Source organism: Hippocampus bargibanti, linkage group LG09, assembly GCF_051943395.1.
Source record: "Hippocampus bargibanti isolate YZ-2025 linkage group LG09, ASM5194339v1, whole genome shotgun sequence".
NCBI classification, from domain to species: domain Eukaryota; kingdom Metazoa; phylum Chordata; class Actinopteri; order Syngnathiformes; family Syngnathidae; genus Hippocampus; species Hippocampus bargibanti.
The window spans coordinates 5,811,423-5,835,562 of record NC_142742.1 but is presented as its reverse complement, the minus strand read 5'-3'; the positions used below and the strand labels follow the sequence as shown (position 1 = coordinate 5,835,562).

The following is a 24,140-nucleotide window of genomic DNA, read 5'->3' as shown; positions in this document are numbered from 1 at the left end:
TGAGCTTAACATTTCACAGCACGGTCCATGCGTGTAAGTTTGAAAATGTGTCAATGTGGTTGTCGAACTACTTGGCAACGATCGACTCCGTCAGTCTGGTTGACGTGAGGGTTCATTTGCGTCCCATTTGGCCACTGTGGCACCTGTCAATCACGCTTGGCAGAAGTTAGCTCGCGAGATTGTATCGGTCCAAATGTCGAAGAAGCTTCAGTCTGTGATGGAACAGCTGAGATTCATTTGTATTATCACTTCATGGACACCTCCTAGGACACCAGTAATCGTTTTCTGTGGCTGACATGTTGCACGTCATTCTTAGAATACCTGCGATGTTGCCGCCCATGCATGAGACCCAAGCTATATTTTATTTGGAGCCACCAATCCCCCAATCACAAACGTGTCACGTGACTATACCACAACATGCCAGTTTGATCAGTCAAATATCCAAATGTTTAAGATGTACGAAACAGTCCTTTTCTCGACATTCATGTTCACGTGACTTTTCTCACAAAGTGAATGTTGCTTTTTCATCAGTGTTCGAGTACATTCATCATAATACTCTGTTTGAAATAACGTCTGTCCGGAGGCCCGGGGCGTACAACTTTCAAAACGTCTCGGCCCGGGTGGCCGACAACTTCTTCAAGAAAAAAAAAAAATTATTTTCAAATCAATTGTTTTATTCAATAAAGCAAAAGCTACAAGCAAATCGCTACGTGGCACATGGACTCCTCTTTCTAGGCTTTCAAAACTCAAGTACACTTTTCAGTCTCGGTATAGTCCGAAGCATGAAACAGACTTCTGATTGGCTGCTGTGGCGAGTATGCAAATTGCCATACAAACGTGTACTTGAGAGTTTTGAAAGCCCCTTAGGAAAACGAGGCCACGTGGCTTTGAGCATATAACACAACGCAAACCCTGCATTGTGCACCATGGTGACAAACGACAACTGGAGCAAAATCTTCAGCAAGGGATATTTACCATAAATTAAGGAAAGGAGCATTTGTGGTAGGTACTTCCTGAATTTAAAAAATCCTTTATACTTCGCAAACATTGTTTTTTTTTTTTGTGATTAGTCATCTTATCGTGTTTCAAGTTGTGAAAAATGGGGCAGGCAACTTTTCAGCGTTGTCTGCCCGGGTGTCCGCTAACTTTTTGTCATGAGTTTCAGACACTGATAATACATGTAATTTACAAGCGCCTTTTAGAGCACCCACGGACACTTAGGGCCACAAACAGTTTCCTCTTGACCCCTCAAAAAATTGTTTTAACATGTTGAAAATATAGGGACTGTTATACCAAACATTCAATTTGCACCCATTGAAGTAGATCCAAAGTTACCCGGTTAATATTTTGGATTGGATTGGCCTTTTATTAGTCTCGCAGTGGAGAAATTTACATTTCACAGCAGGAAAATTCTGAAAGGAATCAAAGTAGAAAAACAATATACAGGGGCTGCTGGAAAGGCAGCCACTCTTGTGGCGCCGTCCTGAAGTAAAAAGAAAAAAAAATACTAAATAACAAATAACATGACAACACAAAGACACAGAGAGCCATTCATTCTTAAGCACTTTCTGTACCCTCTTTGTGACACGAAGAAGTTCACCAGTGGATCAGGGACATCACACCACATCCTTCAGGGACATCACACCACATCCTGTCATCTGTTGTACCTTGATCAATTGAATATTACAGATAATGCTCTTTTGCTTTCTTTCTGTTGTAACTGCTGCTTTGAACACCTGACATTCGTCACTGCCTGCTTCAATGTCATTGTTAACAATTTAACCACTTTGACTACCGTATTTTCCGGTGTATAAGATTTCCCATATATAATATATACTTATAATATATAAGTTTTCCAAATATAAGTCGCACCACATTGAGGCATAGAGAATGAGGTTATGCACTGCTTCTTCTTCAGGTGAAAATTGAGTCGGTAGCTGCTGACAGTAGTTCCCTGTTGTGGCTCAATATTACTTCACATATAAGGCACCTGTGTATAAGGTGCAGGGTTATCTTTTGAAGAAAATCGGGGCTTTTGGGTTTGCCTTATACACCGGAAAATATGGTACTTTTGTCTACTTGTAAAGTAATTGTAAAAAAAAAAAGCATACTCTCACTGCTTAACTTTGCTCATGTTATTTTCAGTTGCGAATTAAATAGACATGTATCAAATGAGAAATGCAACCAGTCATGCTGAGCTATTGAGTGATATTACAGTGCTACTGAGACAATACTGTATTGTAGAGACAAGTTCTCATGAGATTTCCCCTTTTTCTTCAAATATAGAATGGAGCTGGATATCTACAACTCGAAGTACCTGCTCATCCTGATCCCATTCCTGGTTGTTGCCCTCCTCCTCCTCTTCTTCATGCTCTTCACAAAGGAAACCTCCTACGATGAGGTGCTGGCCCGACAGAAACGTGACCTTAAGTTACCGCAATCCAAGCCAGATGTTCGCAAGAAGAACGAAAAGAAAAAGAGTAAGAAGAAAGAGAGTGCAAGTGTGGCAGGTGGAGGGAGTGGCGTAGGGGAGTCTGAAGAGGATCAGGGGGACTTTGATGCAGCTGATGGTACCCACAGATCCACCCTGGAGTCGTTTGGGGAATCAGTGCCAGTGCCTGCATCGGATCCTTTTGCACCATTACCTTCTACATGTTTGCCACTTCCAGCATCAACTGAGGTGTCTGCTAGTTTGAGGGAGAGAAAGAAAAAGGAGAAGAAAGCTGCAAAAGCCGCAGTGGCTGCCGCCACTGCTGCCGCAGCGGCAGCCGTTAAAGCTGCAGCAACATCTCTGCCCGAAGAGCCAAAAGTAAACAGCTCCAAGATGATGGGACAAAAAGCAGAGCCACCTAAAGTTTTGAACAAACAACCCAGGCCACCTTCTCCACAGGTTGAGGTCCAGGTTCAAGTTAGCCAGGCAATTGCTGTGAGTCAGACCCCCCCACAGGCTTCGAAGAAGAAGGAGAAAAAGAAGCAAAAGTTGGAGGCAGGTTGGTTGCCACAAGTGCAGTTTCAAATAGCCATTGACGCATTTTGACAGCCACTGGCGCAACTTTGGAACTCCACTGCGCCAGTACCGGCACAAGTCTATTCCGATTAGTGCATATTGCTACATGATCTGAGCCCCATGACATACTTCTGTTAAAATAGCTCAAGAAAAACAAAATTAGTTAAACAGCAATTGCAAACTTCGTTTTCCTTCAGAGTTTTTAACTTTTGTCGTCTGCCATCTTGCCTTACCGATATAGAGCCATAATCCCTTTGTATTTGTTTCGGTGCGTTCCAAAATCGTGGTTGGGGATCTCAGGCTTTTCCGTAATCTGCCGGAAACTGCCGAAAGAGATAATTGGAATATTCTAATTACCCATGGTGCATTCCAGTATTTACATCAAACATTTTCAGAGACAAAGGGGCCAAATGAAAAACAGTACAATCTATTTTTCAAATACAGTAAAGTCTCGTTATATCGATATTGGATATATCGATAGTCCCGGTTATATCGATACTATTTCTATGCACACACGGAGAAAATTACATGCAAACAGGGTCGGATATATCGATAGTCCCGGTTATATCGATATTTTTTCGGACTCCCTTGAATATCGATATAACGAGACTTTACTGTATATGAACAAGCTATTTTAATTCAAGTCAAATAATGTATTCATGTATAGAATAAACAGATGCATCCCTGCAGAAAGAGTTTTAACGTTGAAAATACTGTGAGCACATTCTGGGAACTAGGATAGGTCAAACGTGCACCAGCTACATGAAACAATGTGTCATTCCAACATATCCACAAAAGATTTATCATTTTCCCCACCCACTCAATTTTATAATCCCAGCACAGAATTTCACAAAAATTATGATTGTTACAGGTATTGGATTAATTTATATTACCAGTCATACATAATCATGTTGTGATTTTATTCTAATATACGTCCCAATTGTCTTCACGTCAATTCGCTGCCTTTTCAGCGAATGACCAGCAACCAACGTTGGTGAAAATAGAGCAGTCACCAGTTCAGCTGGAAGCTCCTCTTGTGGCTGAATCCAAAGTTCTCTCCAATGCAACACCATATGCACCCAGTGGAAAGAAGGGCAGCAAGAAACAGAAGACTGACGCTGGTACTGATGTTGCACTTTGTGTAAAAGTGTCTGGTGATCAAGTGCCCGTATTGAGTTCTGAACATTACTGTCAATGTCCACCAATTCAGTTGAAGAGACCCATGTTCTGACAGACTCCGCAGCTTCTACTAACCACCAGGCTACCCACAATGATGTACCATCTAAAGGAAAGAAACAGAAGAATGAGACAGACAAAGGTGGGAGCAATAAAAAATAAACTTTTCAAGCTAATGTGTATAATTACTGCATTTATTGTTTTTTTTTTAATCTGATGGATTTGCAGAGAACAAGGAGGTGAAGCTCAAGGAGCTACTCTCAGGTCTATCCTCGATCACCCTGTCTGAAACCGAGGCTGCCAGTTTGATTGCTGTCCTCCAAGAGAAGAGCCCAAGTGCGGTAGATTCCTGGCACAAAGTGAGATAATCCGCAAATGCTGGATTTGAAGTATCAAAATGAGAGCGTAATCTGACTCAAATTCTTTTTGTGATGTCTTTTGTGATTAGTCTGTCGCTAAATCTGATCCAGCTCTTCAGGAACAACGGCGTCTCCTAACCACACTTCAAGAGGAAGCATCCATCGCAAAGGATAAAGTCAAACAACTCAGCCAGGTTCACACCACCGTGGATATATAATTTGCATTCTTAAACCTGTGAAACGCAACCGTAGTCTTGATATAGTGCTGCACCAAGTACCAGTACCAAAAGCGAGCAGTTTGTACTGGCAAAAATGATTCGGTGCCATTATTATTATTTTTTTCTCGCAGTCGACATCAAAAAAGTATGCCTAAAGGCAGGATTAAAGACAACTCTATTTTTACTTTGTAAAAAAACATTAGCTAGCTAGCTAGCTTTCTATTTGAGTTATTCGGGTTGAGTGCCGCTGCTCGCCCACAGAAAAACTTATCCTGTGACTGTAAAGTGACATTGAGAGTTTTGAAAGGCGCTTATAAATGAAATGTATTATTATGAGGAAAGGTTTGACGTCATAAAATTAGCAAAACTAATTCTCATGAGATCCATCTCTCTGTTGCCTTGGGGGTAATAGTTCTACAACAACCATTGTTTGTCCTTTCCTTTAATCTAGCCATCTCTGCTGCAAAAGTGGTTAGCATGCCTGCGTGTTGTGGGTATTTTAGATGCTATAAAACGTTTTTCTGATGGCAGTTAAGAAACAAAAAAGTGACGTCGGTTGTCCTTTAAATGACAGCGAAAGTCACTACAGTACTGTAAAACAACAGCGGGTCACAAAGAGTAGCATACAGCATTCATTAAATTGACTTAGTTTTTAATTTATTCATCCATTTTGAGGCATTACTGCGCTGTAAATGCACAAAACTGAACATTAGTTCATTCACCAAAAACATTAGTTTCATTTGCCAACACCTGACTACGAGACGACGATTCGTGTAAACAAAATTTTCATCACTTTGCTAACTGTACATTAATCATCTTGACTTTGCTTTTAGATTCATGTGATGCCGCGCCGGCTACTCGAGTTTTTCTTTTTTCATTTTGAAAGTAACCCTCCCACCTGCGGTCACATCCGTTCGTTGCGCTCTGGGACTTGCTCGGAATTTGATAGCAAATCAACTTGATGACACACACACAAAAGAGAACACACTAAGATTGGTTTTGCTTGATTTGAGCTGTTAAATGTCTTGCTGTCTTGGCACTGTGCTTCAGGAGCTCCAGGTTTCCAAGCAGAAGACAGGTCGAGTGGAAGCCATGCTGCGACAGCAGTGTTCAGCATTGGAGAAAGAATTGAAAATCATGCAGGCCAAAGCAAAAGGAGACTACCAAGAACTCCAGACCATGCAAAACAAGGTGCTTGTATGACATTTCTGAATTTCTGACAACAAAGGAATTAATTTCCTTTTGTATATACCCGCCTTGTGTAGTTCCAGCAGGCGAGGGAGCAGCTGGAAGGCCAAATAACCCATCTGCAGCAGGAAAACGGCATTCTGCGAGATGCAGTTAGCACAGCAACCAACCAAATGGAAAGCAAGTGAGTACCATACCAAAACTGCTCATCTCTTCAACCATGACATCACCACACTAAAATTTTCATATACTGTATTCTCCAGTATATAAAGCACTGGAGTATAAGGCGCACATTAAATGAATGGAAAAAAGTTACCTAAATACAGTAAAGTCTCGTTATATCGATATCGGATATATCGATAGTCCCGGTTATATCGATACTATTTCTATGCACGCACGGAGAAAATTACATGCAAACAGGGTCGGATATATCGATAGTCCCGGTTATATCGATATTTTTTCCGACTCCCTTGAATATCGATATAACGAGACTTTACTGTATATCTAAATAGATAGGTTTTCAAAATGTAACAGAAACCACATTATAAGGTTCTACAGTAGAGGCTGGGGTTACGAACTACTTCTTTTACAGGGGAAAATGTAGTCTGTGGCGGCTGACAGTCGTTTCAAGACCTGTCGTGGCTCAATGTTACTTCACATATAAGGCACTCCCCTACTTACGAACATTCGAGTTATGAACAACAGTACATACGGACATTTTTGTAGTAACATACAGTAAAGTCTCGTTATATCGATATCGGATATATCGATAGTCCCGGTTATATCGATAGTATTTCTATGCACGCACGGAGAGAATTACATGCAAACAGGGTCGGATATATCGATAGTCCCGGTTATATCGATATTTTTTCGGACTCCCTTGAATATCGATATAACGAGACTTTACTGTATTTCATATTCTCTCCAGTTGTCTTCAATACAAACCAATACAGGTTACTTATACAAGCTTTAAACATACTTATATAACTTATATAAATCATAAACATACAAAGTATAGCATTGAACCAACTTAAAAACGAATTCACCTTACGAATGACTGTTTGGAACGTGTCTCGTTCGTAAGTTGGGGAGCATATTTATAAGGTGCACCTGCGTATAAGGAGCACCAGCGTAGAAGGCGCACCAGCTATAAGGCACAATGTCAACTATTGAACAAAATGAAGACTTTTGGGTGCGCCTTATACAGTGGAAAATACGGTCATTTATGCCACGTGCTCTTGTTTGTGTCGCTTGACAGGAATACAGCCGAGATGAACAAACTCCGCTCTGATTACGCGGCCCTGATGATAGAGTTGGCGGACAACAACGCCAAGTTGCAGCAGGAGGAGCACCAGAGGAAGTCACTGGAGGTTAGCTACAAGCAGAATGTGTCTCAGCTGGAGGTATGCACATTGCCCGTCAGGTGTGTTTGGAGAGAGATGGATAAAGATATTTTTTGGTGTACGTGTGTGTATTTGTCTTCCTACACTCCTCACCTCAGCTTACCGCCATGCATTGTATGTATTTCTTGGGTGTGGATTTAGTGGCAGAGGAATGGGGGGAGGAGGTTGTGGTCGAATTCCAGACGGAGGGTGTGCGACCCAGGGAGGGTTGTTGCCTTTGGATGCTGGGATGTTGGATGGTTTTGTCCAAGTCATAACGCCAACATCCTGTTTGATACTTTCCTGTACTGTGCAGTCAGACTGTGTTAACTTTACCTTCACTATCACTAGGTGGGCTAAGACACACTACAAGTCAGAGCAACAGAATGAAAATGTCATCATTGGATAATACAAAGAGAATATTTGTCGGGTGTATTGGGACATTAACTTATTCACTGCCCTCCCCGAATTAATTCGAGAATTGAAAAGTGTAACGTTGTAACTCCATTCCTGTTTTTTTTTTTTATTTTTTGGCGGGGGCTGCTGATAAAGCACTGGCCAAACCACTGGCAATACTTTTTCCCTTCCACGAGGGGACAGCATTGACTTTTTGTCCATGTTAGCGCTTTGTGACAGCTTAAGCTTTTGTTAAAGCGCAATATAAATCAACATACATGTATATTTTATTTTGTACAGCCGCCCTCATTTCCAGCTCAGATACCTCCAGACCCATACAATTTATGAATTAACTTTTTTTTCTGACAAAAGAAGAGAGTCTAAGGTTTTAACGCAGTATTGAATGTTTAGGTAGTCCTAAAACACAATATTATGTGGGTCCTGCAACTTGAGTGATAATGACAAAAACCCTGGCACTGGAGTGGACACATTTTTGCACATCGTCTGGCAGTAAATGAGTTAAGGTCTTATGTTAAATAAATACAAGCATTTCTGATATATTTATTCCAATCTGTAATTCATTTCTGTTTACATTATGGATTATTTTAACCCCAGGCTCAACTACATGATTCTAAGCGACGTTGGGAGGAACTGCAAAACTTTCTCCATAGTGTCAATGCCGAGCGAGAAAAACTTCAAGCCTCAAAGCAAGGTGATAAGTCACGTCACTGGCATCAACCTTATTTTAAATAGTTGAAGACACACATTTTTTGACACATATGATTCCTGTGGGGTAATGCAGAACTTCACAGTCAGCTGTTGACAGCGGAGAATGAGATGAATAATAAGAATAAAGAGCTTCAGACTCTGCACAGCAGCCTGACTGAAGTCATGGTCTCTAAGGAAAGACTGGAGCAGAGAGTGATGGAGCTGCTGGAGGTGTCCAAGCACAGTATCCCAGACGATTCCATGCAGGCTCGCACCCAGGTGAGCCACCTATAATCAAGCATTGAAAGAAGAAAATCTCACCCAGTGATGGAGATTGACTCTCTTATTGACACAGTAGTATTGGATTAGCCTTCATTAGTCTAGCAGGGAAGAAATTTACATTTCACAGCAGCAAAGTGAGAGTAAAGTAAAAGGAAAGGAAGAAGTAGAAAAGCAAAATACATGACCTGCTGTAAAGGACTGTAAAGTGACATTGAAGGTTTTGAAAGGCGCTTATAAATGAAATTTATTATTATTATTATTATTATTATTATTATTATTATTATTATTATTATTATTATTATTATTGTTATTAAAGGCAGCCACTCTTGCGGCGCCATCTTGATTTTAAAACAACAATAAAAACGTAAAAGCTAATAATGTGACACTACACAAAAGACACAGGCAGTCATTCAATTTTAATCAATTTCTGCACCCTCTTTGTTGTATGAAGCAGTTCTCGATGAAAGAGGAGAGGATCAAAGCATCCTTTTTACTAATGGAAAAGGACGCCTGCTCCAAGCTAAATGTTGTATGCAAATACAAAGCTGTAGAATCAATTGACGAAAAGAGACTTTCACATCTCCTGTCCCACGTAAATGCGCTTCAATTCCAAGCCGCCGCAGTTGCACGCTCCTTTCTTGTCATCTCAAGCCATGCATCCATCCAACCATTCCGTTGAACAAAGGGGGGCTGTGAAAATGTTGCCGATTACAGTCGCAAAAAAGTCGCCTCAGAGCTGTCCAGCGGTGACAATCAAATGGCAACAACATTCCTCCCAAATCAAAACAGTGCTGGCATATCCATGCTGCTAGAAAAGGCACAACCACTTAGCACAGTCTCCTCGTTGATGAATGTTGTCGTGGCCAAAAATGCTGAAAAACATTCTGTATCCGTTCCCCACAATGCACAACAACTCTAAGTGACAAAACACAAAAACAAACCAAAACATTTAAAAAAAGCAAATCTCGCGAGAGCACTTGCTGACTGCTGCCTACTCGGGCGCCATCTTGGACTTCTTTTAAATGTGCAGATGAAGTCTTTTCTACAAATAATAATAAATAATAATACATTTATATTTCTAAGCGCCTTTCAAAACTCAACGGCACTTTAAATGCCGTCATACAGTGCACAGCGGACATTTGCCTTTTCATAGCAATGTCTTCAACAGGAGCTCATGAATGAAAACAAAGGTCTTCAGGCCCAAAAGGAAACACTGCAAGCACAAAATCAGAACTTGCATGCCCAGATCTCAACACAGGTAAAAAATACTTTAGCCCATCATTGATAAAGGATCCTTGAAGTTAGACTGTCATTAGGCTCATGACCAATTTTGTCTTTTCCCAATTTAGGCCAGTCACGTCTCACATATTGAGGAGCTACAAAAGCTGTGAGACCATGTTGCTCTTTCTTTGGCAGATTTAGTTTAATTACAGTAAAGTCTCGTTATAGCGATACGGTTATATCGATACTACTGCTTATTACGATAGTATTTCTATGAACGCAAGGAGAAAATTTACATGCCGCAGGATCGGATATATCGATAGTCCGGTTACATCGATATTTTTTCCGACTCCCAAGAATATCGATATAATGAGACTTTACTGTAAGTGTATTTCCGCAACGCGGGCTTACTTATCCGTGTACTCCCTTGTTTCAATCCAGACTGGCTGATAAGGAGTTACAGAGAAAGGGCCTGGAGGATTCTTTGAATGCTGAACGGAGCAGCGGCGCCAGTAGAGAAACGAACATGCAGGTCCCGCAGCACCTGCGGAAAATGTTTCACTCTCATTTGTCATGAGTAATCAGTTTAATTTTGTTTACATTATATTGCACAGGCCTTGCACAATGACAACATCTCGCTGAAGGCAGAGATTCAGAGTCTGCGGGGACAGATTGCTGATCAGGTATGTACCTTAATTGTGTTTGTCAATGTTCCTGTGCATCTATTCCGCGTCCTTGTGCCAATGATGCCTTTGGACAGCCACTGCCGCTCCACTGCGCCAGCGCCGGCACAAGTCGATTATGATTAGCGCATATTACTACATGTTCTGCGCCACATATGTCATACTTCTGCTATAATAGCTAAAGAAACCAATTTAGTTGAACACCAATTGAAAACTATTCGTTTTCCTTCAGAGGTTTTCACTTTGGTCGTCTACCATCTTGCCTTACCGATATCGAGCCATAATCACCTTGCGTTTGTTTTGGTGCATTCCAAAGTCGTCGGTGAGGATATTGGGCTTTTTCGTGATCCGCCGGAAATTGCTGAAAAAGATAACGAAATATTCATTTCCCCATGGTGCATTGCAGTATTTACATCAAACATGGTGGATGGTTGCATAAAACTCTAAAAGACATAAACAGGCAGCAAACAGAGACATTATTGTTTAAGAAACAATCGAGCAAATATTTGTTGAAATTTGTTGCTATAATTTGTTGAAGTAGACACTAGTACGGAATATTGTGCTAAGTCTGTTCTCTGTGTCTTCCCTGTAATACAGACGAATATCAAAATATCACAGGCTTGATTGTGTAGTAACTCAAGAAAATTTAAAATGTTTATTTTATGTATGAATAAATTATCTGACTTAAAATAAATTGTTGATATATTAGAAAAATAGATTTTACTCATTTTTTTATCCTTTGCAATTTAGAAATATGCTTCAATGAATGTGTTTTGGTTTATTTCAATCGCTTTTGTCTACTCCGGCAATCAAGTTAAATCGGGCCCCATCCATTTTAAAATGTGGCCCCCTTTTCAGACACAAAGTGGGCCAACTGACCCTTTTTTTAAATTTCCCAGATGCATCCCTGTGTTTGACTAATGCGATCTTTCCTTTGTTATTCTACCCATGCAGACTGCCTCCCTGCTGGTTTTTGACCAGATCCAGAGGAGGTGTGTACAAATTAAAAACCTACCTATTGTGAAACTACGACCATGGCTTGTAGTCAAATGAGAACATCATAGATTTCTCTTTAACATCTCTCTCCCATCTTCCAGTGTCCAGGAAAAAGAGGAGAACATGAAAACTGTCGAAAGCCTCCTAGAGAAGGGGCTCATCGAAGTAGCCAACAAGGAAGAGGAACTAAAGGTGTCGCTTTCGTCTCCCCTCTCCAAACTCATATTTGACTGACTTAGGAGGCTTTTGACTTTCATTGACTGTTTTATTTCTCTTTCAATAAAGACCATGAGAAAGGAGAATGAGGCTCTAAAGCAAAAATTGGTGGCATTGCAAGGAAAGTTAATTGATCAGGTGAGTCGTATATCTGTAACCGATTAAGTAGCAAAGGGCAGAAATCAAGATGGGCCAGATAAATGAGGGGGAAAAATGACGAGACAATTTTTAAAATATTATCAGGAAGATTATTTGATGTGGTGGAATTCTTCCTCTTCTAAATAATTTTATCATACATGGATGTAATAATTGCAATGCAAATGAACACGTGCATTTGCCTTGATGCTTTTTTTCTGATCAAGTCTTGTTCATCTCTTGTAATTGCAGATATCATCAGAGTCGATTGTGCAAGAACTACATAACAAGTAAGACCTTTTTTATATTTTATAGTTGGCTTTGTGTGCAATATTTCATTTGCAGTGTTCTGAAAATGGTAGCAGGCAACTTGCTTAGTTGATTTGGTGTTGGATCAAATACAATTTTAACACCCTCTTCATGATTGGACTAACATAATTTTGAAATTAGACTTACCGTACCGGTCATTTGAACAGCTTGCGCTGTGACACCATGAACATCCAAAAAGAGTAATATAATAGATCGGGTTAATTTTGCTTTCTAGGATCCAGGAAAGGGATTTGAAGATAAAATCAATGGAAGGCAGTCTGCAGGCAGCACAAGACAGCTACTCAGCCAAAGCAAAGGCTGTTGAGGTATGATTTTTTTCCCCCTGCTTTATTACGAAAATATATTTTTTAGACTAATAGTGTTCCTTGTGTCCCAGTGCAAAATTTGTATTTTTATCACCCCCAATGAATGGTGTATTTTCAAACCTTTTCCATCTATAAGGTGCACCGAACTATAAGGCGCTCCTTTAATGAATTATTTTTTTCCCAAATACAAGGCACACCACATTATAAGGCGCTACAATAGAGGCTGAGGTTATGCACTACTTCTTCTATGGGTTGAAATTGAGTCGGTGGGTGCTGACAGTAGTTGCGTGATCTGTTGTGGCTCAATATTACTTTACATATAAACTGCACCTGCGTATGAGGGGCAGGGTCATCTTTTGAAGAAACTTAAAGGACAACGGACGTTTTTAACTGACATCAGAAAAACGTTTTATAGCATCTAAAATACCCAAAACACACAGTATATTTTTATTCAAATGCAAAACACCAATAAAATGACTTAAAGTGTCTAAAATCAGCAAAAAAATTGAGCTGCGAATTGCTGAATCAATCGAGTAAAGAATTTATTTCGTGCCATTTTGAGGCAACATTGGGGGGAAATGTTTCACCCAAAAAAAGAGGCACAAAATGGCGACCTCCGGTGGCCACCTCCGTTTCCACAGGCTGATAAATTCCTTATATGGAGCTTGGACGCCCTCTTCTGGCGGATTTTGGGTGAAACACTGTTTTCAGACCAAAGAAGTACAGCAAAATACATTGACGTGATGGAAGGACTGCTACAATGTGTCCTCTTTTTTGGTCAGGGGCGTTCCTTTAGTAACGTCACGTACGGACTCGTCGCAACTCAAAAACAAGACTTCCTGAATATTCAGCGCATGTCTTAAAATATAAAATATAGCTATATGTGGTGGAATCTTATTAAAATACGCTTCGTAGAAGTCATTTGAAGCCATTTTACAAATTATGGACACAACTTGTCCGGAGACGTCGGTTGTCCTTTAAGGCTTCTGGGTGCGCTTTATACACTTGAAAATATGGTACTCATGTTTGCTTTCCATAAAGGCTTCTTCCTGTAAACTCTAATCAATCATTTCAAAATTTAATTTTCGGTGCGCCAACCTTTATTTAGTGACTTACAGACGCTCTCCTACTTACGAACATTGGTACACAACATATGTAGTCTTCTCTCCAGTTGTGCATGTAAATATCTTTATAGAGCATATATTTTATGAAATGTTTATTTTTCAGTATAAACCAATACAGGTTACTTATACAAGCCTACTTATATAAACATTAAACATACTTATATAAGACTTGAACATACATTCCATACAAAATATAGCACTAAAGCAACTTACGAATAAATTCACCTGACGGACGACCATTTGGAACGTATCTCGTTCGTAAATTGGGCTCTGTATTTGTTGACTGCACAGACGTGTTGCAGACGCACTCAGTTCCTCATTCCGTGTGGAATTCCTTGTACTCGTACTCAAATATGACAAAAAAAGAAAATGAGCATTACCAGAGTGATGAAAAGATAATTGAAATCAAATCATTTGTAGAACTCTTTTCTCAAGGCTGTTTTTGTCTCACAGGTTCTCCAGGTAGCAATGGAGCAAATGAGACAGAAGGAGCCATCAGAAGAACTCACCAGATTGTATGCGCAGCTCCAAGTACTCCAAGCTCAGTAAGCAAACCTTCCTTCGAATTTGTGGGGAGCTCTATAAATAATCATGATTATTTGTCATCTTGTCCACAGGCTCGCTGTGAAAGACCACGAGATCCAGCATTTACAGTCTGAGATGAGAGAGAAGTTGGACCAGGCACATCAACAGGTGAGTGAGTGAGTCAAGAGTGAATTATCTATGTAGTCCGAAAATTACCGCATCTGAAATAAACCAGAAAAACACAGACTTGATCTTTCACCCCACTTCTTCCTTTCAGCAAGCTGTTAACGCAGTACCAAGCCCACAGCTCCTAACAGCGTGAGTTGGCTTTTTTTGCTCAAATCCGATTTTTTTAAACTGAAGAAATGCTGCAATGTCATCACACATGTCCGGTTGCTATGACTCACAGGTTAACCGAGAAAGAGAAGCAAGTTACAGGACTGCAGAATGAGCTGTGTGAGCTGAAGGAAACTCTGGAGCTTCACAGAAAGAAAAACAATGTAGGTTTTTTTCCTGCTATGAACAACAAACACTGATCTGTCAGACATTTTTCTGCCCCTGTTGTGGTTCCTGCCATCCAGTTGGATTGTGGAGGTGCACACTGCGCACGTGTCGTCGCCCTCTGCTGGCACCATTCATTGGTGTCATTTTGCTTGCTCCCTTTTTTTAAATTTTATTTTATTTATTTAGTTACTTATCTCGCAAACCGGGGATCCTTTAGTGTTCTTTCACGGTATGATGGCACGCATCAGCACGCATAAGATATCTTAAGGTGCAAATTGCATCGCAAGGCCCCTAGCCTGCTCTAATGGACTGGATTTGCCTTTATTAGTGTCGCAGTGGAAAAATTCATATTTCACCGCAGCAAAGTGATGAAAGTAAGAGGAAAGGAAGTATAAAAACAAAATACAGCAGCTGCTGTAAAGGCAGCCACTCTCACTGCGCCATCTGGAAATACACTAAAGTCTCGTTATATCGATATCGGATATATCGATAGTCCCGGTTATATCGATACTATTTCTATGCACGCACGGAGAAAATTACATGCAAACAGGGTCGGATATATCGATAGTCCCGGTTATATCGATATTTTTTCGGACTCCCTTAAATATCGATATAACGAGACTTTTTGGAGACTGTCATGGTGAAATATGCACGTCTTCTCCAAGCCAAATGTTGAAAGCAAACACAAAGCTATAGCATCCATTGATCAAAAGAGACTGTCTCATGTCCCACCTAAATCTGATTCAATTCCAAGCTGCAGCAGTTCCACATACGTATTGGCGCTCTATGATTACTGTTAACTGATTTAGAGATTTTTGCATTATTAGTTTAAAAGAAAAAAACAAAAGCACACATATTTGGACCTTTCTTGGGTAAAATAAAGGCTCAAATATTTTCTTTCCATAATTAGAACTCGTCCCCCACTTTATTTTGACTTCTGATTTCAACCGTCCGTACCCAGCGTTTAGGTAGAGTCATGCCTGAAATTATTACATTTACCATCAAAATCCTGTATTTTGTTTTTCTACTGTTTTCTTTCCTTTCCTCTTACTTTCATAACTTTGCTACTGTAAAATGTAAAATTCTCCACTGCAAGACTAATAAAGGCTAATCCAATACAATCCAAAATCGGAAATGCATCCGGGTGCTGTTATATCCACGCCGTGTGTTAAAGCTCACTGAATGGCTTTTCCCTGAGGCTCAACTGAACATAGTATCTCTCTGGAAATGACCAGGAGCTCCGGGAGAAAAACTGGAGTGCAATGGAAGCTCTGTCAGCCACCGAATCCATGCTTCAAGGAAAACTCAACAAAGCTTTGAAGGTTCGACATCCAATCTCAGCCCTACTTCACTCCGTAGCTCCAATCTGATGCAACCCCCCTAAAATTGCTTCTTGCCTGCCATGATTGATTCCGTGGAATGTTTTTCCACCAATTGTAACAAAAATTGCATACTCATTGAGTTTGCCTTTTTCCCTCTCACCCATTGCTTGGCAATTTGCTCTGTGGTGAAATGTGAAGCTGTGCTATTCATCTTGAACGAACTACTATTTCTTCATGTTGAATTTCGCTCACTTAGTGAGTCCTTTGAACCTTGACCAAACTGAAAATGTCGTTCTTGGCACAAAGCTAAGGTTGATTAGTTTGCATCCATTGTGATTTGTGTCATCTTCTTGCATGCTCCTTGTGTATTTATCCTTTTGTCTCATTTCGAGCATGTTCTTGTTCCATCTGTCCTGTCCACCGATTCATTAGAATTACCATGCAGTTTTTTCTGTCATGGTAAATTTGGTACTATGCATTGATTTTCTTTTTTTGAGAGTTGTGCACAATGCTGGTTTTTTGTTTGTGGTTGATTGAAAGTCTTCTATTCTTCCGTTCAAATGAACACTTGATATTTTGAGGTCATAAAATAAGAGTGCTTTGGTTGGATTCAGACTCTACATGACTCATCAGTCACGGTGTCTTGTGCGCTTTGGTTCCCGGCTACTTTGAGGTTAACATAATTGTTGTTGTGTTACCTTAGCTGCAAAATGCTTTTTGGCTTAGTCCTGGATCATATATGAATCTGGCTGTGGCCCTCTCGGTACCTGAAGACTGTGGTGACATTGTCCTACTTTGTTTTTATTTCAGCATGATGCTTGTTTTGTTGCTGTGAGTGATGCAGTAAGTTCGTTGTTAATGATGCCAATGAAGCGAGGCCACAGAAAAGTCAAAATTGCAAAATGGGCAAAGCTATAGAATTTTCAACTCATTTTTTTTCCTTCCTGGCCTGAACGCATGAACTGCATTACATGTGGAAATGCGCTGCTATAAACGCTCGCTTTGTGAGGTCTGACTGCGGCAAATGCTGGTTAGTACATGATAGTCCAAAATTCGAATGTATTACCAGTACAGACGCTCCCCACCTTACAAACGAGATACGTTCCGAGCGGGCGTTCGTAAATTGAATTTGTTCATAAGTAATTACTGAATTACGTGCCAGCAGCCATTACTTTTAGCTATGCGTCGCCTCCTCCTTGGAGCCTCAACTGGGAAGAGGTATTATATATACAGTAAAGTCTCGTTATATCGATATCGGATATATCGATAGTCCCGGTTATATCGATACTATTTCTATGCACGCACGGAGAAAATTACATGCAAACAGGGTCGGATATATCGATAGTCCCGGTTATATCGATATTTTTTCGGACTCCCTTGAATATCGATATAATGAGACTTTACTGTATATAAGCCTTAAACATACATTACATACAAAATATAGCACTTGCGAACAAATTCAGCTTACGAACAACCGTTCGGAACATATCTCCTTCGTCGTACGTTGGGGAGCGTCTGTACGTCACTTCCTTGTGTCGCGTCTTATTGTGACTGACGCATTATCGTGTAGCCATTGTGAGCAGGCGTGTTTGTATTGTTCAATCACGATAAAAAAAAACGAACGGATTATGGTTGAAAACTCAGGTTTGACTATTTTGAAAGCACGATATTTTGACTGTGTAATGTATGTGGTTTCTCCAATTTCAAATGCTTTTCCTTTGTTTTGCTTTTGATTTCCTCCTGCAATGGTGCATAATTTCACGCAATGGTGTAAGTGCAACGAGTGGGAGTCCTAAGACGATTGTGAGCCTCAAGACAAGCTATTTTCAAAACGATTCTACTTTTTTTGCCTTTTTCCTTTTCTCCCCCTTGTAGGACAACCAAGCGACACTGGCGTTATCCGAGGCCGAGTGCCGCAATTTCCTGCACAGACTTTTACCCCACGTGCCTCTGCCCAACGAACAAGTACGGCCCTTCATGACAGCCCTCTTATCAGCTCCTCTTCCCGCTAATGTTATAAAAACGTCTTTCTTGTTCTAGAATCATCAGGAGTGGCTCTGCAGTTTTGAGAAAAATGTCACAGAAAGTTCAGCTGTACAGTCTACCAATGAATCGGAATACCCCGAGGTAGATGTCCCAAAAAAAGTGATCATGGTGAGCTATTATAATATCCACAAATGCCACAACGTTGTTCTATCCTGGCAGAAAATGTCCGAAAAGTTGAAAGAAGCCGAGGAAGCCCAAAGGATATTACAGGTTGACTGTGAGACATACAAGAATGTTTTGGCAGAAACGGTAAAATGAACATGATAGTGGCTTACTCGAGTTCACAATTCCGGGGCTCATCTGTTGTTCCTGCTATGTCCGCAGGAGGGAATCCTGCAGCGCCTCCAGAGCAATGTGGAGCAGGAAGAGTCAAGATGGAAGGAAAAAGTGGAGCTATCGCAGGAGGAGCTGAGAGAGGTGTGTTTCCCAAAAAAATGCAATTGCCATTTTGATTTGCATCAGTGGGCTTTCTCAGTGGGCTTCATCAGTGGGCTTTCTCAGAAAATGAACTCATTCACTGCCATTGTCACTCATTTGTTACAGCTTCAGCTGTTGTTAAAGTTCTATATAAATTAATATTGTACAGACGCTCTTTTACTTACGAACATTCGACTTACGAACAACGGTACATGCACACATTTTTGTAATAAAATATAGTCTTCTCTACAGTTTTACGTGTACATATCTTTATCGAGTATATATTTTATTAAATGTTTATTTTTCAGTTCAAACTCATACAAATTACTTATACAAGCCTTAAACATAGTTATATAAACCTTAAACATACGTATATTAGCGTTAAACATACATTCCATACAAAATATAGCACTGAAGGAACTTGCGAACAAATTCACCTTACGAACGACCATTCGGAACGTATCTTGTTCGTAAATTCGGGACCATCTGGGTTTTATCCAGCCACCTCACTTTCAAGCTCAGATAACTCCAGACCCATATAACTTGGGAATTCACTAATTATTTCTGATGAAAGAAGAGTAAGATTTCTAATGCTGTGTTGAATGTTTATGTAGTCCTAAAACTCAATATTCTGTGGGTCCTGCAATTTGAGTGAAAATGACAAAAGCCCTGGAGTGGACACATTTTTGCACCTTGTCTGGCAGTGAATGAGTTAAATGTATTATTATTATTATTATTATTATTATTATTATTATTTAGATTATTATTAGTATTATTATTAAAAAGAAAAACATTGACAAGCATGTTGAAGGTAAAGGTTTTAAGGGCATCTCTTTCCTGTGACGACAGTTGCAAAGACCATTGTTGTAAGGTAATCATCATAAAATGAGACTAGCATTTACCCCAAAAATTTAAACGTGAGTTTTTATTTGGTAACAAAGTGGCACCAACACTTTTTTCAGTGTGTTAATTAGTTCTCTTATCTTAGATGAGCCAGAAAGTCATCACTCTGGAGCAGGAGATTGAGAGACTCGGCGAAGCATCAGAGTTGGAAAATGTTAGTCCCTTTGAATGACTGTTACGACTTGATATTCTTGATACAGCCCTTGTTGAATTTTTTTTTGTCAATCTCTAGTTGAGAAGAGAAAAGCAGCATTTGGAGTCAGAGTTAGAGAGGGCAGAATGTCAAAGTGCCACATACGTGACAGAGGTCCGAGAGGTAAGCGAAATGGGCTTAGTAGTTTAATTCATTTGGTTGCTCAAGGCCAATTGTTTAGTTTTATGTCGATCAGGGAGCAAATAAATACTTTTGAACCGTAAAACCTCTGTGTAAGCGCTCAGTCGTACAGCTGTGGTCCATTGATGAAAAGGTTTCTTCCTCCTCAGTATATATATATATATATATATATATATATATATATATATATATATATATATATATATATATATATATATATATATATATAAATATTGACAGAGGTGGCGGTGCCAGACCTCTGCTAAGGTTGGTGGGAGCAGTGGACTACTCCCTGAAACTAATCTAATTACTCCTTTGGTCTGATTATGTTCTATGAATCTGTCAGATTCCCCCGTTCCCTCTGGTATCACCTACGACATTCATAGAACAGAGGTTTAGCACCGCCACCTCTGTCCATAGCAAATGAATTAAACATCAGTCTGTGATTCCGATATTTTTAGGCCAGCAGAGAAGGCCTTGCAGGCCCTGATGCTCCATCACTGACTTTTCAATTCCCGAATAAATTCAGGAGTGGCAGTGAATGCGTTAAAAATCTATTATTATTTTTGGGATGTGATGAGAATTCTTCTGATTTTATTAGCCTTGTAGCTGAAAAACATAATTTACAATAAAGCTCTCTACTTGCTATCTATATATTTGCTATCTAGCTGGCTAGCTATCTAGCTATGTATTAGCTAGCGAGCTAGTTTTCTATCTATTTGAGTTGCTTTCAGGTTGAGTGAACGCTGCTCACCCGCAGAAAAAAAACGATCCTGTGACCTTAAAGTGACCTTGAGAGTTTTGAAAGGCGCTCATAAATTAAGTTTATTATTTTTATATATATATATATATATATATATATATATATATATATATATATATATATATATATGTATAGGGACAGAGCTACCAGCACAACTTTAGTTCGCTGACAAAGCTTTTCAGATGAGGAGCGAAACATCCGACACCTTCAAAGAAATACAAATGATGGCTGAAGAAACATTTTTATCGTTGTTTGAACCATAAATTCCACTTGACTAAGTTTCAAGACCTGTTTGACAGTTACACCGCATGTGATCCAACTCATCCTCGGTAAACCACAATCTGTTGTTAGTGCCCATTTTTTGCCCACTGTCTGGACTGTTTTTTAGGACTCAGTAAAAACAGTCTCAAACTTAATTTCAGCTCAAAGATCTGTTGACTGAATTGCAGACGAGACTTGATGGCTCATATACAGAAGCCATCAGGCAGAATGAGGAGCTGAATTTGGTAAGAGTTACATGCCTGCCCAACTAGAGATCCTTTTTAAACCTTCCCCTGTGTCAAACTCAAGGACAGGTTCCATAGTGTCATCATTCACAACCTCGCTATCTTGCTTACTTTGCCTCATTGTGTTCATTTTGCCAGCATCCCGTATGCTATTGGAGACTGTAATGTTGCTGATTTTTAAAGGAGAAAGGGGGCTATGAATGGTGACTTAACAATTACTGTAATACCTTTTAAAACTAACGCTTACCTTTCAAAGCTGTCCAGGTATCTTATTTTTTAATGGTCTGGTGGTGCTTCATATCGGGATTACTCATTCCCTTCACAATGAAAATGCACACTGTCATCCCATTCTCATTTCTCGTTGGCTTTATTGATCATTCCGCCATTATTGCCGGTAGTTTTCAAATAAGTCACGTATGAAGACCTCAAAGCACACGAGAACTGTATGCAATGTCATTTACTGCATTTTTCAGTGTAAAAGGCACAACCAAAAGGCTTGATTTTCTTGAAAATATGACCCTGGGCCTTATACGTGAAATAATATTGAACCATAACAGGTCTTGGAATGGATGTCAGCAGCCAACGACTCCTTTCCCTCCTGTCGTTTAGACTCCAAGTCTCTATTCAGCATTTTGAATAGATTTCAACTTACAACCATTTTCACTTGCGACTGTTTCGTCGGAACGGAACTCTGTCGTAAGTCGGATGTTACCTGTCGATGGAAAACGTTTGTGAAAATACACGATTCATTGGGGGCGTGGGCCTTATACACCGGAAAATGCGGTATTTTTTGTAGTCATCGTAACAATGGCTTGTTTGTTTTGGAAATGAGTTTGAATTTCAATTGAATTGTATTTTCTTATTTAAATGTGCTACACGTCAGGGCAGCTGATCAACTGCAATGACAGTTAATGATGTTAGTATAGCACCAACATTACAAATTTGAAGCGATGGCCTTAAATTTGAATCCCATGAAAAAAAACTCATTTTCTGATTTATGTTACATTAATGATACAATTTAGCTGACTTTTGTTTTCAACTTTGCAGCTAAAAACCCAGCTCACAGAGACTTTAACCAAATTGGAGGCAGAAGAGAACGAGAGGCAGCAAGTTGCTGGTGATCTCTATAAGGTAAGAGTGATCAAAATATCCGTCTTGGATTATTGTCTGTGTTCAACTTCCAGTTTTTTTGCGGTGTTGTTGTTGACCTTAAAGGACAACCGACGTCGGACAAGGTATGTCCATAATTTGTAAAATGGCTTCAAATGACTTCTACTGAGCGTATTTTACAAAGATTACACCGCATATAGCTATATTTTACGTTTTAAGACTCGCGCTGAATATTCATGAAGTCTTGTTTTTGAGTTGGTGACGAGTCTGTACGTGACGTCACTAAAGGACCGCCCTTTACCATAAAAAAGACGCATTGTAGCGGTCCTTCCATCACGTCAATGTATTTTGCTGTACTTGTTTGGTCTGGGGACCTTGTGTTGCACCCAAAAGCCGCCAGAAGGCCAGAAGAGGGCGTCCAAGCGCCATATAAGGAATTTGTCAGCCTGTGAAAACGGAGGTGGCCACAGGAGGTCGCCATTTTGTGCCTCTTTTTTTGGGTGAGAGATTTTCCCCCAATGTTGCCTCAAAATGGCACAAATAAATTCTTTAATCGATTACAAACATGTATGCTCTCCTCTTCAGAACTATTTGAATCATATTCATCACTGGATGTGGAACAAGAAAGCATATTCTCCGAATCTGAAGCCATTGTTTTGATTCACTAGCAATGCAAAATGTCTTAGCGTGACGTCACGAACTGGGGGCGGGACGTTCTGAAAATGGCCAATTCGCAGCTCAATTTTTTGCAGATTTTGGACACTTTAAGTCATTTTTATTGGTGTTTTGCATTTGACTAAGAATATACTGCGTGTTTTGGGTATTTTAGATGCTATAAAACGTTTTTGTGGTGTCAGTTAAAAAACAAAAAAGTGACGTTGGTTGTCCTTTAAGATCATTTTATTTTGTAATACAGGCCCAGCAATATTTGGACCTGATCCAAGGGGAGCTTTCCAAAGTGACAGACAATGCCGATGGCCTGATAGAGAACAGCAGTTTGTCCTCACAGAGAGTAAGTATGTTGCTACTTTCCGAGGATAGTGGGGAAAGCAAATTTCTTGTCATAGAAAATAATTTTTAAACCATCACATTTTGGTCCATCAGGAAATGCTTGACAGAAGTGAAAAGATGACGGCCGGACTTAACCAACCAGTCCAGGAACTGCAACAACTGCTACGAGGTGTCAGTCGACAACTTACCAAGGATGCAGTACGATCCCTTCCTTTTTTTTTAATCACAATGTTCTCCGAATACTGACTTTTAAATGTATATTTGGCCTTTTTTGTAGGAGGCTGACAAAGATGTGTTGAAGGTATAGCACGAAAAAGACTGACGGACATGCAGCCATCCAAACCGCACTCGCTACACGGTCATTGCTACATATAAAAGTTTACCAAACACTCCACCCTCACTAAGAATCCACTCATTCCTCTCCAGCAGCAGCGTCACATCATGTTTATCATAATCTTGTTTCATAGAGCATTCTCAATCTGTATTGTTTAAATTCAGTCTTTTTCAATACGGAGTTGGTCACATGTCACACAATGTCAACAGGGCACTGGTAAAACAAATCCTAATCTCCCCCCAACACACACTTTTTTTTTCTTAAATAAAAAAAAAAATATGTATGGTTTTAATGTACTAAGTCCCATATGTCACGATCTGTTTTTCTTTCCCACCAGTTGTGTATCATTAGACTCTTAGAAATACATAAATGCACCTTGATGTGAGTCTTTTACTCATCTGGGGGTAGATTGAGAAGTATCTCGCTCACTGCATATGGGAGAGATACGGGAGACTATTTAAAGCGCGCTAAGAGAAGACGAGGTCAACAGTGTACAGGTTTTCATTCTACTGTAAGGACTCGAGAGAATTTCCCGTATTAGTAATCAACACTTGCTATATTGTTGGCTGAGTTCATTAACACTGAAGAGTGTTCTTTTTGTAACAAGTAATGTTAATAAAAGGGATGCTTCATAAATAC

The 24,140-nt window shown here is 39.9% G+C and overlaps 1 protein-coding gene across 8 annotated transcripts in view; it reads left to right on the top strand.

Annotated features, from left to right (window-relative positions):
- The window catches only part of ktn1 (kinectin 1), a 24,595-nt gene extending 455 nt beyond the window's left edge, over positions 1–24,140 (top strand). Inside the window, exons 2-36 of one of the 8 annotated variants that reach the window (XM_089003964.1) lie at positions 2,287–2,990; positions 3,979–4,128; positions 4,218–4,325; positions 4,412–4,542; positions 4,632–4,736; positions 5,811–5,951; positions 6,026–6,132; positions 7,207–7,351; positions 8,342–8,438; positions 8,529–8,713; positions 9,885–9,974; positions 10,066–10,103; positions 10,379–10,469; positions 10,552–10,620; positions 11,575–11,612; positions 11,718–11,808; positions 11,902–11,970; positions 12,220–12,257; positions 12,512–12,602; positions 14,180–14,271; positions 14,344–14,419; positions 14,529–14,569; positions 14,661–14,751; positions 15,991–16,077; positions 17,953–18,042; positions 18,118–18,204; positions 18,283–18,372; positions 18,448–18,540; positions 19,529–19,597; positions 19,676–19,759; positions 20,990–21,046; positions 22,094–22,177; positions 23,073–23,168; positions 23,261–23,365; positions 23,445–24,140. In XM_089003964.1, coding sequence (XP_088860090.1) covers positions 2,288–2,990; positions 3,979–4,128; positions 4,218–4,325; positions 4,412–4,542; positions 4,632–4,736; positions 5,811–5,951; positions 6,026–6,132; positions 7,207–7,351; positions 8,342–8,438; positions 8,529–8,713; positions 9,885–9,974; positions 10,066–10,103; positions 10,379–10,469; positions 10,552–10,620; positions 11,575–11,612; positions 11,718–11,808; positions 11,902–11,970; positions 12,220–12,257; positions 12,512–12,602; positions 14,180–14,271; positions 14,344–14,419; positions 14,529–14,569; positions 14,661–14,751; positions 15,991–16,077; positions 17,953–18,042; positions 18,118–18,204; positions 18,283–18,372; positions 18,448–18,540; positions 19,529–19,597; positions 19,676–19,759; positions 20,990–21,046; positions 22,094–22,177; positions 23,073–23,168; positions 23,261–23,365; positions 23,445–23,474 — 3,759 coding nt within the window. In that variant the 5' untranslated portion in view covers position 2,287 and the 3' untranslated portion in view covers positions 23,475–24,140. Of the gene's footprint in view, positions 1–2,286; positions 2,991–3,978; positions 4,129–4,217; positions 4,326–4,411; positions 4,543–4,631; positions 4,737–5,810; positions 5,952–6,025; positions 6,133–7,206; positions 7,352–8,341; positions 8,439–8,528; positions 8,714–9,884; positions 9,975–10,065; positions 10,104–10,378; positions 10,470–10,551; positions 10,621–11,574; positions 11,613–11,717; positions 11,809–11,901; positions 11,971–12,219; positions 12,258–12,511; positions 12,603–14,179; positions 14,272–14,343; positions 14,420–14,528; positions 14,570–14,660; positions 14,752–15,990; positions 16,078–17,952; positions 18,043–18,117; positions 18,205–18,282; positions 18,373–18,447; positions 18,541–19,528; positions 19,598–19,675; positions 19,760–20,962; positions 21,047–22,093; positions 22,178–23,072; positions 23,169–23,260; positions 23,366–23,444 lie in introns of all 8 variants that reach the window. The other 7 variants (XM_089003963.1, XM_089003962.1, XM_089003966.1 and 4 more) reach the window with 7 other exon arrangements.